The sequence below is a fragment of the Patiria miniata genome, unplaced genomic scaffold, assembly GCF_015706575.1.
Source record: "Patiria miniata isolate m_02_andy unplaced genomic scaffold, ASM1570657v1 HiC_scaffold_5, whole genome shotgun sequence".
In the NCBI taxonomy this organism is placed as follows: domain Eukaryota; kingdom Metazoa; phylum Echinodermata; class Asteroidea; order Valvatida; family Asterinidae; genus Patiria; species Patiria miniata.
The window spans coordinates 6136262-6151678 of record NW_024037072.1 but is presented as its reverse complement, the minus strand read 5'-3'; the positions used below and the strand labels follow the sequence as shown (position 1 = coordinate 6151678).

The 15417-nt window shown below is 38.3% G+C and overlaps 1 protein-coding gene across 5 annotated transcripts in view; it reads left to right on the top strand.

The window, feature by feature from the left end:
• The window catches only part of LOC119742144 (bcl-2-like protein 1), a 40090-nt gene extending 32772 nt beyond the window's left edge, over positions 1-7318 (top strand). For 4 of the 5 annotated variants that reach the window (XM_038218185.1, XM_038218186.1, XM_038218184.1 and 1 more), the window contains exon 5: positions 5157-7318. In XM_038218185.1, coding sequence (XP_038074113.1) covers positions 5157-5300 — 144 coding nt within the window. In that variant the 3' untranslated portion in view covers positions 5301-7318. Of the gene's footprint in view, positions 1-2635; positions 2825-5156 lie in introns of all 5 variants that reach the window. The other variant, XM_038218183.1, reaches the window with a different exon arrangement.
• Positions 7319-15417: the final 8099 nt, after the last annotated feature.

Sequence of the window (15417 nt, the reverse complement as noted above, 5' to 3'; positions counted from 1 at the left end):
CCATCGCTTGTCAACAAGTTGCTTGTGTATTATCAATATCGTGGTTGCTTTACTACAACCACCTCTTGACTTCCCAGCAACCTTGTTAAAGTAAACACATTTCTCATGGTTTTCTGGAAATTTCTCGGGGAAATGTCAGGCAAAACTCAGGGGATTTTGTTTTCATAAAGTGCTGGGAAACCTGATATAACGTCAAAACTTTTGAGTGTTAACACTTGGTTTGGACAAACAAATTTCCAAGTCATGATTCTAAAAAAAAACAGAGATGATGCCGAAGCTGGAGACGAAGTCAGAATTTGGGAAATGGCCATAAATTGCTCCACCAAGACATTCCACATACTTCCCAATGTTGTCAGTGATTTGTCTACCCATTCAGAACTCGTGTATGTTTACGCAGCCCAGCCCCCATCTGCATGTTCTTCACATGAATCAGTCGAGCATGAGTTTGCGATTAAGACGTTGCTATTCCACCAATGCAACAGATGTCGTAAATTGCAGTATTCCTGGCATAGCCCTCTCTGTAGTCAATTCCCGATCCTTGAAGAATATTTCAAAACTGTACATCAAAACAAAATCCTGTCCAAATACGGTGCTCTTCAAAACTTTCGTTATTTCTTGTTTTATTTTTCTTCTTTTTAAATTTTTTTTTTTTTAACTTTAAAAAAATGCTAATGTACTGGCATATGGTGTCTTCCTTTGCAGTTTTTGATACAGGAGATTTCCTGAATCCTACAGAATTCACCATTGGGCACATTTTCAACTTTTTATTTTTAAAGTCTGTCAGAAAGTACTGTAAAAGTATCAGTAGTTTGGCTTTTTCCTCTTAAATCCTGTGAAACGTTTTGGCACAAATCCAACAAGAGGTCCTCTCTTTGTCCCATAGGTAACGCCATGTTTTTGTTTAATTACACAATCATCACAAAGACTTATAACATCAAAAGTCTTGTGGGTATTCTCCTTGCAGATGCCCAACAGTAATAAATAACACAGAAATCCATGAATATCTGAAAGGATTAAACTTTTGTTACCTATGGGACATAGCGTGCACAAATCCTTACCCTTTGATGGATCTGGATTTTAGTTTGGTTAAGTTGAAAACAGTGTTCTACCCAAAAAGGCCAGTGCGAACACAGCTTTAGTCTGCAGAGGGAACAATTTGTCATTGAAAATTTTTTCTTTTCATTGACAGTTAAAACGTGAGAAAGTGCAGTTTGTGTGAAGTGTGACCAATGTTTATTGAAGAGGAAGTGTTTTTATAAGGGTGCGCCTGTGATGTGCCTGTGATGTGTTTATTTGCTCGTGTAATGCTATCGGTCTGGTCTGGTATGCATTGAGGGCATTTACGGATTCCTTGGACGTTTCCCGATCCGTGAGTTACGTGCTGAGAATGTTCTTGACATGTCTGACACTAAACTGTTATTTTTTTCCAAGTTTTTTTTTTTTTCATTCTCATTTTTCTTTATAAGTTTCTTCTTGTTATCAGTTTACATTGTACATGTATGTTGAGTGGCCGAAGCTGAAGTTAAACAAATTCTCCCTGACCAAGTTTTTTTTATCCAGATGTTCATTTCAAACTGTATTGATTACTGCTGCTAAAATCCAACAGCTCAGACATTTACATATCTAGCATTATTGTTGATACAAAGTTTATTGACTCCAAAATAAATAAATTTGTTATTGCTCATGTTGGTTTTTCCCCCTGGAATGTAAATCCAAATATATATGACAAGTGCTGACATGTTTTCTAGTCTCAAAGTGGTTTGGGATGAACATGTAAATATACAATGTACTTGTACGAGTACCTAATTGTTTTGTTACCCAGCGTGAATGCAATGTATCCTTTTGTAAACAAGTTAAATGAGAAGTGTTCTTCATGGAATAGTGGTGCTGGCTTCTGTAAATCCTTTCAACTACCAAGTCAGTAAATTGTACAGGTCCTTTTACATTTGCCGGTACTGGGTACCTGTGCTTGCGCCTGCAGCGGCGTCACTAGGGTCAAACTTCTGGGAGGCGCCAGGGGGCACTTCAGTTTTTCAAGGGGACACTAAAGGCAAATGAAACATCATATCAAGATATAATTTTGTTTCAATTCGAGATTTCAAAGGGGGGGAGGCACCCCGGGGGGCACAGACATTCCCTGGTGGGGCACGTGCCCCGTGCGCCCCCCACCCCCACCCCCACCCCAACCTAGTTATGCCACTGGCTTGTGCCCATGTACGTGTACCCATGTACGTGTATTTGTACAGTATAATTTAGCTACTGGCTGCCAGTGACCAACACCTACATGTAAATGTATGCCTTGTCTGGAAATATACATTCCACTGACATTTGGATATGCTCATGCAAATGATGCATACATCTTAGCCATTTTGAGGTATGTTGGACAGATTACGAGGGCGCTATTTAATTCAGGTACATTTGGGTAAATACAAAATAGCCAATCCAAACCCAATAGCCCCGCCTTATTGTGTCCATGATATCTTTAAAAAGCTAATTATTGACTGAACCACTTGCACATGTACATTGCCACTTGGTGTTCACAAAACTAGAAATCATTCATTTTGAGGTTCCTCAGTGATGTTTTTGGTCTTTACTTCTTCCTTGTTTTCTTCCTGCCTGCTTGGTGACGCCTCAGGATGGATTTGCCAAATTCTTTGACGATGACAAAGCAAGGGAGAAAGCGCTAAGCGACACGGTCACCGATATTGTGACGTCCGTGTGCCAATTTGCCGTGTTTGGTGCCGGACTCGCCGCGCTTGCTTGCTTGCTGAAGAGATAGGGAACCAGACCGTGCACATTGATGTGTAGGGTTCAAAGGTCAAGGGTACAGTAACTGTCATTCTTTATTTTATCATTTACTCAAAGTTGCTGTGCCCGTGCTGTTTTTGAGTTTCACCCCAAAAATATAGATTTTTGGTTTTTAAATTGTTATTTTTCTTGCACTACAAAAGATATTTACTTGCAAAATCTGCCTACATTGATTTTATAATTATTTACTTTACAAATTTCAATTTATATGCAGCCTGGCAATAATAACTTTATTATGTGTTATTGGCGCAAAGGCAACCCAAGATACCGTTAAAAGCGTATCTTAGACGGTTGAAAACATCTGAAATAGAAAAATAGTAGTTTCTTCCGCTGAAATAAAACATACATCAGGAGAAAAGGAGCAAATATGTTGAACAGCATGGGTACAACAACTTATATTTTTTGCACTGGCGTGTCGTTGCCACTTTTGAGAACTGTTGATGATGTTCTGTTGCTTGTCCTGATGCTGTATGTAGCCAGTGTTCCAGTCTGCTTGTGAGGGAAAAAAATGCATGTGATATGCCTTTTTTTTCTTGGCATACATGTACATAGTATGCATACGGTACATGTATCTCTGACAAACAACCTGTGACACCTTTATTTTTCAAAGTGTGTTTCGTTTAGCTTCAAGATTATTTACTGCATGTTTTGTTCACTTGTAAATATATGTATGTACATTGTCAACTCCAAGGGTTGGTGTTACCTTGTGTACAGTTGGCCGCATGTACATGTATATTTATATGTACCGGTAAGTGTACCACTATTTGCAAATTCAGCTGTAATGTTGCTGGCAGACTAGAAACAGGTGGCAAATTGTTTCCCAGCTCCTGAAATGTCTGATGCAAGATAATTGTTTCTGATGTGTATCAGTTTACAGAATGGAGTGCGTAGTGAAAGTGAGATTATCATGTTGGTTCCATGAATAGGTGAAAATACCGGTATACTGAAAATGTTTTTTTGTCAGTGAAGAGTACTTCCCCATCTGCAGTAATTCTAAAGTTTTACACAAAACAGTGTTTGTGTTCAGCGCGCAATTAAACTAGTTAGGTAAGGTCTTCTAGACTGGTTCCTGTACCCTCTTTTCAGTGAAAATAGTGAAGGGACTGGGAACCAGCCAATGCATCTGGGCAATTCCACGGTTACTCACGTTACATTTTTGATGTACTTTTGAGTTTCCTTGGGCTGCAATGACCTTACTGAAAAAGTTTAATAACTGTTAGCTCTATGGTAGATAGAGTAGACCTAGACCTACCTACATGTAAGCACCGAAGGTGACATCCAGAAAAATGTGTTATGTATGATAAACAAGACGCAGAAAATCGGTTACTCACGTTACGAAATTGTAATGTGAGTAACCGATTTTGTGCATCTTGGTTATCATACGTAACACATTTTTCTGGATGTCATCTTTGGTGCTTAGGTAGGTCTAGGTCTACTCTATCTACCATGGGGATAACAGTTATTAAACCTTTTCAGTAAGGTAATTGCAGCCCAAGGAAACTCAAAAGTACATCAAAAATGTAACGTGAGTAACCGTGGAATTGCCCAGATGCACTTTCGTGCTTGGGTTTGCGCTTTCGTGCTTATGTCTGCACTTTCAGTTGCGTTTATTTGAAACTTTTTATTTTGGGAAAGAGTGTTGCATGCGCCAGTACGGTAAATTCACTATTGTGTTGGTTTGATTTGCCTGATAGTCAGATGGTACACATTAAACAAATGGGCAAAATGGGTGGGCAGTCAAATATCTCTCTACACATTCATGTGTGTAAGAGAAAGAAAACTTAATTCAATAGATTAAATTGAATATGTCAAAAAAAAAATTATTCAAAGATTGATGATTGAGTGATTTTTATAAATTGAATTAAATATATTTGTGCTGTCCTTAAGGAGAATAAATGTCATGAATTTCACTCATGAATTCCTCTCAAGACTTCACTGTAATTTTTGTTTTTGCACTTTTTCATTGTTGGCAATGTTTGTGATGATTGATTATGAGCAATTCCGTAAAATTCAACGTGCGTCCGTCCACAAGATGCTCATGTACCTTAGTTTGGTCTGTAATTGTTTTCTGCTGTAATTGTTTTTTTGAATCACATTCACTTTTCCAACAGCAGCTCATTAAAATGTCTGACATGTACATCCGAATTTACGGAATTGTCCTTATGTTATATCATTATTTTATGATTTCATGTAACTCTGTTGTTGAGGATTTTGTGAGGAAGGCTTCTGTGTATTTGAGCTTTTCATTGATCCCTTCAAGTTTTTTTTTAACTTCTTGTGAAATTCAGGAAAGAGATGACCTGATATAACTACTAATTTTTTTTGTCTGTCTGTGTGTGTTCTTGCAGGACGGCTTTCTTGACTTCTTCGACAAGAATCGCGTGCGGGAAACGGAGAACGAAATCTTAACTAACGCTATCGGCACTGCGTTAACATACGGGGCTGTGGGCGTCGGGGTCGTCGCAGGACTTGCCATGCTTTTCCGGCGGTGAAACAAAAATGCTTTGTCCATTTGCTGCAAGCTGATAGATATCAGACTTTCATAAACTTGTCGCGGACTTTGACACAGCTCCGCTTTTCTGGTGGTACATAGTGACTTCAGCCAAGTCGTCATGTTGCCCAACTGGAAGAGATTTTCCCCAAGAATGGACGCAGTCAACAGACATCGAGGATTTGAAAGCCGTATTCTTGTACCTTTGTTTCCGCTACACTTGTAAACAGTGTAAATATTTTACTGGTCATCGTTGTCGAGCAAGAGCGGGGAGGAAGGGAATCATCAATGGAGAGTTTAATCCACAAAAAAAGAAGAAAATAACAGGGGAAAAAAAATGAAGGCCTCATTCATTCAGGGGGTATCACAGAGTGACTTTGAATTTCTGTCAGGAGGACAGATAAGAAAGAAAAAAGTTAAATTGTTTATTGCCACCCTGCAGCTGAATTGAGTGTTAAAAAAAAAAAATGCCGTGTATGTCCAGTCCACTGTCTAGCCCTTTGTCGAATCCAGTTCTGTACTTTCCCCCCTCGATTCAATCGTATTTCCTGACTCCTTTTAGAAACGGGACATGTTTGCAAGGATTTGATTTCAGGTTCTTGAAAGGAACGGTTGAATGGCACTGGCAGTTCATTACAACCAACCAAAACTTCTTCTTTTGTCGATGCATTACACACCCACACACTCTTTTCGGAGAAACATGTGTACTTGCTCAGATTGATATCACTGTCATTTCATGCAAAACAAGTGTTCCCTTTTGGTGTTTGACCCTGCCTTGAATCAATCTATTATTGCGGGGGAGGTCTTAAGATGTTTCATATTTCACCTACAGAAATGGCCATGTCTGCCCCTCTTTCTTACCAGCCCTGGCAAATTCCCATGGGTGGTGTATTACTTACACTGAACATCCAACATAATCCCAACTCACTTTTGTGGACTCACTTCTGTCCTAACAAACCCTTATCCCTGTACATTGTACAGGCTGTCTCTTGGGTTTCAAAGTAGAATCAAAAACAGTCTTAGAGCTCCGAGGACAAACATTTCTGAATGCCATAGATTGAAGAAGAAAACAAAAAACAGTTTCAAGAACACGAACAGAACCTTGTACAAAACACCGTCAAATTGCATGATTTGTAACTGCCCAAAAGGACACTAGATTTTACACACTTTTGTTCATCAGTGTCTCATATTTCAACTGTGTACAGTAATAGACTGATGCACTAAGGCCCGCCCTATGATGTTTGGACCAATCACAGTCAGTGATTAATGTCAAACATGCGTGCGCTTGCGTACAGTGTGCGCGTCAGTTACATGCAGTGTAGCAGGGGAGAGACGCACGTGGTGTTGCCCACGTGCAGCAGTGGGTGGTGCTTAATGTATCGTGTCTGTTCCCTTTCTGTTATGCGCACACTGCACATACATTGCACTGGGCAGGGCCCAATTTCTTGGCTCTGCTTACCGTTAGCGAAAAATGCCTGCTTATGGTAAGCGTATTTCACAGGTTAGTGAGGAATTTTGGCTTCTACGTATGCGTACATCCCATAACTAAAGCTTCTGTGCTTACAGGAATTTTTGTGCTAGCGCTGTTAGCACAAACTGATGATCGTAAGCGTGGAATTCTGTGGTTAACAGAGCCATAAAATTGGGCCCAGATCCGAAGACTTCATATCTGAGGGCGCCAAATACATTTCAGGTTGTCCTTTTGCACACAGGCTGCGTCCCACTTACTTGGCTATGGTTAGCAGTAACACACCATCTATGGGAAGTGGCTGCAGTCACTTTCCAAGTACCGTAAGCCGTGTCCGAATTACTTGGCTACGGCTTGGAATTACACACACGTCTATGATAGCGGCTGCAGCCACTTTCCATACACTCGTGTGTAAATTCAAGCCGTAGCCAAGTAATTTGGACACGGCTAATTTGGAGGCAGACTGAGTTCCATTTCAATTTGACGGCATCACATGTGGCTCCGAACTTTGAAATATCCAACGATCAAATATCATGTCACAATGAAGAGACTAGAATGATATCCCTCATGGCATGTGATTATAAGTCCTGGTGCTTTCCTTTACACGTGGCTCAAAATCTGTGATAAACTGGTAGAGTTTATCAAACTTATGCTACGTGCACAGAGTTTGTCGCATATACCTTGTACGTGTTCATTGAATATTTCAGATCCAAGTTTAAGCGAGATTCTTACTAAGCCCTTTTTTTCCTTGAAGTCAGTTCATGTTGGATTTGCAAAATATTTGAGAGAAATGTCCTTGTATTTTTTCAAGTCAAACGGTTCTGAAGGAAAGATTTGGACCATCAGCAAATTTCTCAGAGTTATTGGCATAGAAAAAAAAGCTTTAAAATGCATATTGTTGAATCGTGTGCTCTTTTAATTGCATCTAATGCATTTTGCCTGGATGTCAGCAAGTTTCTGTGAAGCGCATTCATTTCCAGGTCTCAACAAAGACAGCCTTTTTAGCTGCCTATTTTCCTCTTTTTCAAATTGAACATGTCTATTTACCTAACACACTTGAAACAGATTTACTGCATTTGATCGACCCGAGAACTCATTCAGTTAATGTTTCTTGGAGAAGTTGCTGACAAGTATTTCTTTACATCATTTGGCATTACCCTACATGGAGAAATTCATCAGCTACAGCTTAAAGAAGCATGTAGCTCTTGCAGGATCCTGTAACTAACCCAAATGAGCCTATAGATAGCAGAACAGGTTTTCCGCAAACTATCTGGGACATTTAATGAAATAACGCCCAAATTGGCTAGAATTCGGTTTATATTTTTCCCCCCTACCATTAAAATTCCTCTATGTGGAAACAGTTCTGTAGGCTCTTACATTGTCCATTCTATCCCTTAATACTCATTTGCCCGATTTGTAAGATATTACATGTATGTTAATAATGCCAGGAGATCATTTTTTGTATATATAAAAAAATATATATTATATAGCTTTTATGAGTTTTCCCTTTTTTAAGTACTATAAACCTTCAGTATTTTTTAAAAAGATGTTCATTTCCTCTCGCCTAAGACACTGATCCTTTTTTTCCCTCAAATCATTTTTGGATTGTTAGATCAGTTCTCGGCAGTCTATTAGCGGAAGAAACTCCTTCAGAAATTTAAAAGTCTCCTGTTCACTTCAAAAGTTGATCTAACTTTTTTTTTTGTAATTTATAACTGGCAAATCGCTCTCCATTTTGGTTTTTGTACAAAGATTGTAATAAGGTTATTTAGACATGTAGCTGAACAGTCAGTAGAAAGTAGCAAACAGTCTGGTAACCACAGGCTGACCAATAGACCTCTTGCGTAGAGCGCCCTCACTGGGTACAGCTTTCGTTATTTCAATTCACTGACATTGAAAGTACACGTACCTGTACAAAGTGTCAACCTATGAGGGCACTTTATGCAAGGTGTCTGTTCAGCTTCTAGCTCTCAACACATGAATATGTTGTGTTTCAGTTTAAGGTATCTACTCTGTAAGGCTGTATCCAGTGCCATTTATCAAACCTTGGATATTTCTTGAGCTTTGGCTCAGTCTTCTGCTCCATGAATTTTAGCCGCATGCTGTGGCAAAGTATGACTCGTGCGAAGGCCCTATTATGAGTCTATTCTCAGCTAACGTAGAATTGTTCATTACCCTGTAAAAGAAAACTAAATTTTGGAATCATTTCATTTGTTTGAAAAGTTTTAGGGTTCCAAGCTGACTGGTGTTGCCAAAGTCAGAGAGAAACAAAACGAGTTTGGGAATTGGTTCCTAGTAATTGGAGATGAAGTCTAGTTCCTGGACTGTTCCACATACCAAACTGTGATAGCTCATCAATGTAATTACCATTCATTGCACCAGGTACAGTTGTACTGTTGGGCTGTATAAGTAGGCCATAGTGGCCCTGAATGTCTTCATACCAAAAACATGCGTATATTTGGAAACCAGTCTCACTGATGGAAACTGCCTGTGTCTCAGCTGTGTGATGGACTGCACATGACACACCTAAAGATTGAACTAAATTTGCTAAATTGCTTCAATAAATGTAAAATTTCTACTCTTAACACTAAAAAAAGAACAGCGCCCTCGTTGGCACTTTGGCATTGTGAATGTGAAGCCATGCCTATGTCTACGAGAATATTTCCAGATATTTACTATCATCAAACCGTATCAAAATCTTATTCAACCAACAGGCATAGCTTGAGCTCCTTTGACACAGGAGTCTTGATAGTTTGTGTTTTGGTTTTGAAATTTGATATTTTTTTTGTTTTATATCTTAGTAAAGTAAGCAGATGGATGTTATATTGAGATGTGTTTCTTTGGAAATATAATCACCAATACATATAATGTTTTTCATTTCACATTAGTTTGCAAGCTCTGAAATGTTTCCGCTTGCTTCACTTTTTGTTTTTATAATTTTGGTCATATAAGTATACTGCATTATATTTTGTACAAAATACATCAAACTTTAAATCAATCTAATGTGTAGTTAAACAATTATACAAATCATTTACTTTTTTCCCAAAGTTTGGGAATCATTGATGTATCTTCAACTGTCATTGATATTTGTTATTGTCAGTTCCAGTTTTTGAAAAGTCGGCATAACTTGTGACGCAAGATCAAACTTGTTCCCATTATGAATTCTCTATACTTCTGGGTTTGTAAAGGACAAAGAATGAATGCATTGGCAGAAAAAAAGTTAAATGTGCTGTTTTCTGACTTTTTCGGTAATATCCACAAGGCATTCCAATATCGTATTTTGACCCCAAAACCCTGACATGTACTTGGAAAATGGACAATTTCTCTTGAGTGTTCAAGGCATGCAAAAAAACTACCACCACCAATAAGTGTAACTTTGTTTTAGTACCCATTGAATCAATCCTTTCCAACTCTTGGCTTAATAAGAGGTGAACGTGAATTTTTTTGGGGGGCCACATCAATTATACAAAGGCAACAATGCTCGCAATATGGTAACCAAATGGATTTGTTTTTATGTTATGTTAAAAACTGTAACTTTCCTTCCCACAAATTAATTTGTAGAGTCATATGAATATGAGTGGAAACATTTGTGCCAGTAATGGTAGATTTTGAAGGGGGGGGGGGGAGGGCAGATTGTGCTTTCAAAATCTATCAAATTATCAAAGTCCGTCATCTAATCTGTTAGCAGATCTGATCAGAAACACTAAACATGATCGCCACATAACGTTGTCTGGATTTGGCCATTCTTGACTTGCAGCCAATTTGCACCAACTAGCTTGTTAAGCAGATGAAAATAAAGAAAGACACAGAAAGCAGTCAGCCAAAATCACTCATTATAGCATCTGCTGCATGTATAGACTTTTTGCCTAGAGCGCCCTCATGGAGGACAGTTATTTTTTTCACTGACTATGGAAGTACAAAGTGTCCTCTCAATCAAATCCTCTTTGAGGGCGCTTTTTGCAAAGGGTCTACTGCCTGTGGAGCTTTAGCTTGTGTACTTTTTTTCTTTTGACATAGAGGTCAGTTCTTATGGACACAAATTGGAAAAGCTTGTTCTTTTTTCAGTAGTTAGTACTTGCTGCTAGCCTGAGTACGGTAGTTAAAAAAAAAAAGAGAGACAATTGTATTAGGCTGATCATGAAAAGATTGGCAGCTGTAAAGTATTGAAGAGAGAATAGGCATTGTCACATTCTATCAACAAGACTTGAACACGCATTTTGGCAACAATTTAAACTAAATGCATCACTGCCATTTTTTTCTCTTGAATTATTGATGTGTACATGTAAAAGATTTCCCCCAAAATTACTGAAATTGGTTTCACTGAAACCGGCCTATTCTAGAATTTATTTCGAGGAGTTGAGGAGATATTGTACATTGTATGAGCATTCCATTCTGAGTGTACTTTATATAGAATGGAATAGTGGGAGTGTAAATAGTGGTCAAAGATTGAGTTCATTGTATTTAAATCTGTTTAAAAAATAAAGTCATATTTTTTTTTCTTTTTTAATCATCATAGCAGGCTGAGCGTACAGACTCGCTAACTGGCATAGAGCACATTATGTTAGTTGCATTTCACTGTTCAGTATACAAGTATGTTGTATTTATAGAGCCATATTGAATTACTAGAGACCTAAAACGCTGTGCAAAGCCTGCTGGATCCATGTTTGTGCACAAACCTATGGAAAGCTTGAAATATGTACGGCTTTTGTATGACAATTTGCAATTGAAACTGATGTATGTATGTGGAGCTCATATGCCAAAAACAACAATGCACAATCACATAATTAGCGTTTCATTTTGCTCTGAACATACAACCATGGATCTTCTAGATCCGTGATACAACACACGCGGGCGCGTATGCGCTCCAAAAGTTTTTTTTTTCCTTGACATTGATGAAACCGGGCCTATGTTGTCACGTTTTTTTGTAATCTCGATTTGCATTTAGAACTCACAAGTGAAATTCCATGTTTTCAATATGTTTTAACAATCACACACATGCGTTTGAAATGTGTGCGCAAAGGACGCATCCAAAAATATTCCACGCGAGGGAACGGGGAGTTAGCGCTCTAGTAATTCAATATAGCTCTATGGTTGTATCTCGCTGGTAAATACTGTTGGAACTCACCTAAACAGATTTGTAAAGGAGTGGGCATGCCTTAGTAAGCACCACGCTTAATTTGTCCAAACTGCACAAACTTTGATTCTTCAGTGCAACTATACCGTGCAGTTGGGCTTTAAAAACAGTAATTACAAGATGAAAGATGTGTTTTGGTTATTTTTATTATGTCAACATTTTATAACTGTATAAAAATGCGTTCAGTCTTGCGTATATGATTCCTGAGCTGCTTGTGTTGTGCTTTTGTTGCATAATTGGTGTGCCCATGTTGCTGTTTTTGTTGTTGCAACGTTCTGAGTGTTTCTTGGCGGAAAATTTCAGCTCATTTGTGTTAAAACCTTGATTTAATTGGGCAGTTGGTGAATCAGTGGGGTGCAGGAAAGAGTGGGGGGGGATGAGAATTGGGGGTTGGGAATAGATGTTTAGGGCTAGCTACGTCTAGCCAATCAAAGAAAAGCTCACCCATTGGCTGCCTAATGTCAGACAAATATCCATGTGTGTATTAAGTTATTAATTCATCATATATGCATTTAATGGCCGTACTTGTTAAATTTTACATATATGTATATTTTTTTTCTCCAAAATAACGACTTCGGTCTATACTAAGCATTCAAGACCACTTTTGTTTTATGGTCTCCGTTATTTCATTAATGAAACATTTGATTCGTACCATAAAGCAAAGTCTATGAATAACAATAACAGGTTGTTAAGATGCAATAATTTGCATTTTTTTTTTCTTCAAATATTGCTCACTGCTTTTTCCCAGTCAGCAGAAACATTGGTTCGTACCCCACGCCTACCTTTCATTCTGTTGCCACCGGTGGGTCAAAACTATCATCAATTTTGAATTACTTGAGAAGATGTTCAGATTACTTTTGGACTTAATACAGTGGGGTACTTCATTTGAAAGAAAAGTAGTGGTAATTATTTCAGTGTTGAAATGAGTATAATATATGTTCTGACGGGTGATTTCTTCTTTCAGCAAGTATTCTCGATTTTGTACTTTTTTTTCCCCTTTTGATTATTTATACATGACATTTGATCCTCTTGCATGCACTCACACTATGAAAGCAGAACAAGGTTGGCCCATGTCTTCATTTAAACTCAACACCAAAACACCAAAAAGTGTCGCCCAATAGCAAGACTGCATTGCAACTCACATGATCTATGTAGTATTTAAATGATGGTTAACAATTGTTGACTGCTGTGATGTGGGATATATGGCATTTTTAACACTCGAGGGTGCTATGTGCCCCGACGGGTTAAAAAATCCCACATCATTGCAGTCAACAATTGTTTTGTTATATCGTGGCAATCAGTCCGAAAAAGTTAAAGGCTTGGAACTTAATATGCCAGAGATGAATTAAATCACCGTGGTGTACCCTTTGATAACTGTGAGCTTTCCTCCTGGACATGAGACTGAGCGGTTGCATTTCTCAAAGTTCAGTCGAGGGATTTGCGGGCCCACACATTCGGCACGCGCAGGCAACGCGTTGTATATGTGGTTAATTATATGCAACGCAGTGTATAATGAGGTAATTTAAATGCAACGCAGTATGTAGCAAGTAAACGGTCGTTCTAGACCAATGAATTCACAGTATCCCGAGACACGATATAACAAGTACATTTATGTAGATAAGCTTTTCATTGTCTCTGGCTGGGTCAAGTTCTGGACTAAATTTCATGGAGGTGACAAGCAGAAAATAGTGCCTAGTAAATATTTGCACCCAGCCCAAAAAAAAAGCTGAGGACCGGTCCCGTGCATACATTGCATGGTGTTTTAGCTGGTAACCAGTTTCTGCTAAGCAAGTATTTTCCGTGATTAACAAATTTCTGTGCTCGGCATGGCAGCCCCTTAAAATTTGCCCTTGCTAAATGTGTTAGTGTGGTGCAAGGATCCCCCGGTACTACGTATATCATTAGTGTGCTACGATTAAAAAATGAAGGAAACAAGAGAGAAAAGGAACTATTACACATTCGTGTGCTTGTAAACATGTGTTTATTTTGTCTGTGTTTTATTTCCACTAAACCCTTTATCCTGTGAGAAAGATCACAATGGGATCAAAACATAAGGACCTTTTATTTGTATATTTCAGGTTTAACAGTCAGTTAGCATCAAATTAGGTTTTGCTCTTCACCGACGTTTAAACACTGCATACTCAGTGTGTTACCTCCCGAGTGAAAGTTGGAGTATGCGGTGTTTAAACGTCTGTGAAGGGCAAAACCTATTAAGATTTATATCACCCAGACGCAAAATTCCATCTTATAATAGTCAGTTAGCAGTTTGCAGCAATATTGTTCACTTTTTACCTCAAAATGGATAAATTTCAAATGTACAGCTTGGGATGGTATTTATGAATGCGAATTTTGTGTCCAAAATGCTTGACATAAAAAAGTTTGTTTTACTAAAAAGTCGGGCACAAACCCAATCTTACTTTAAGTAGGGTGTGCTTATAGGATGTGCCTGGCCTGCACTTTTAAGCCGATATGATACAATCGTGCAGTTTGTTAGTAGGAATTTAAAAAAACCCATTAATCTAGGCGGACTTGAAGAGAAAGAGCAAGAGAGAAAGCTCTGGAACTTTCAAACAAATTTTTTTTAAAGATAACATTCAAGCAAAAATTTTTGCCATTGACATTACGCTGAAGAGAGAAGACAAGGAGTGTTCTGTAACATCATTTTTATAATTCCAGAACGAAGAATTTGTTTTTAAGTTTTTGTCCACAGTTATCTGCAAATAATGGTGTCATGTCTACTTCTCGATTGACATTTAAGATAAATGTATCATCTACCGTCTATTGAAATAAAAGTTAATGCTTTGTTGTTATTTTTAGCTGTGTCAAATGTCGCGGATGTATCGGCACATGTAATGAGCAGATTAGGAACGCCTGCTGGCTGTAATGGAGAGCTATAAATAAGCTGCCAGATCACGTACGCTAGGAAGCTCGGTAACAAATCTTTGAAAAAAAAATTCAAACAAATCAATATTAATTTGTCTGCAGTACTGAGGCAATTTCTGACCACTTTCACCAATTTCTTTTTAGGAAAAGATGGTGGTGTGCAGTGCCTGCCTTTTATTGCGACGTCAACTTAAAACAAAAAAAAGTTAAGTTTTTTTTTGGGGGGGGGGGGCGTCCGCCCTTGTCCGGAATTGTTTACTTTTTATTCTGTTATTCTTTTCGGTAACTACTTTTTATGCTTATATTTCATGTGGCAGGCTGATTATGACCGCAATTAAGTTGGTTCATTTGATGTCGTAGGATTTCGACTGGGTTGGACTTTTGCCTTTGATCAGCCCTGCCATGGTTACTCAAGTTATCGTTGTTGACATGAAACTATTGAAAAGGAGAAGGGAAAAATCTATGTTCTCTGACACAGATATCTCTGGGTCCCAATATTTGTTTATTCATTGATAAAACAGTCTATGGACCCAACTCTATGATACACCCATGCAGTTGTTTACCACATACAACCATAGGGACTTTTTACTTGTTCTATTTTGCCCAGAGTACCATCAATATTCTGTTTGTCAT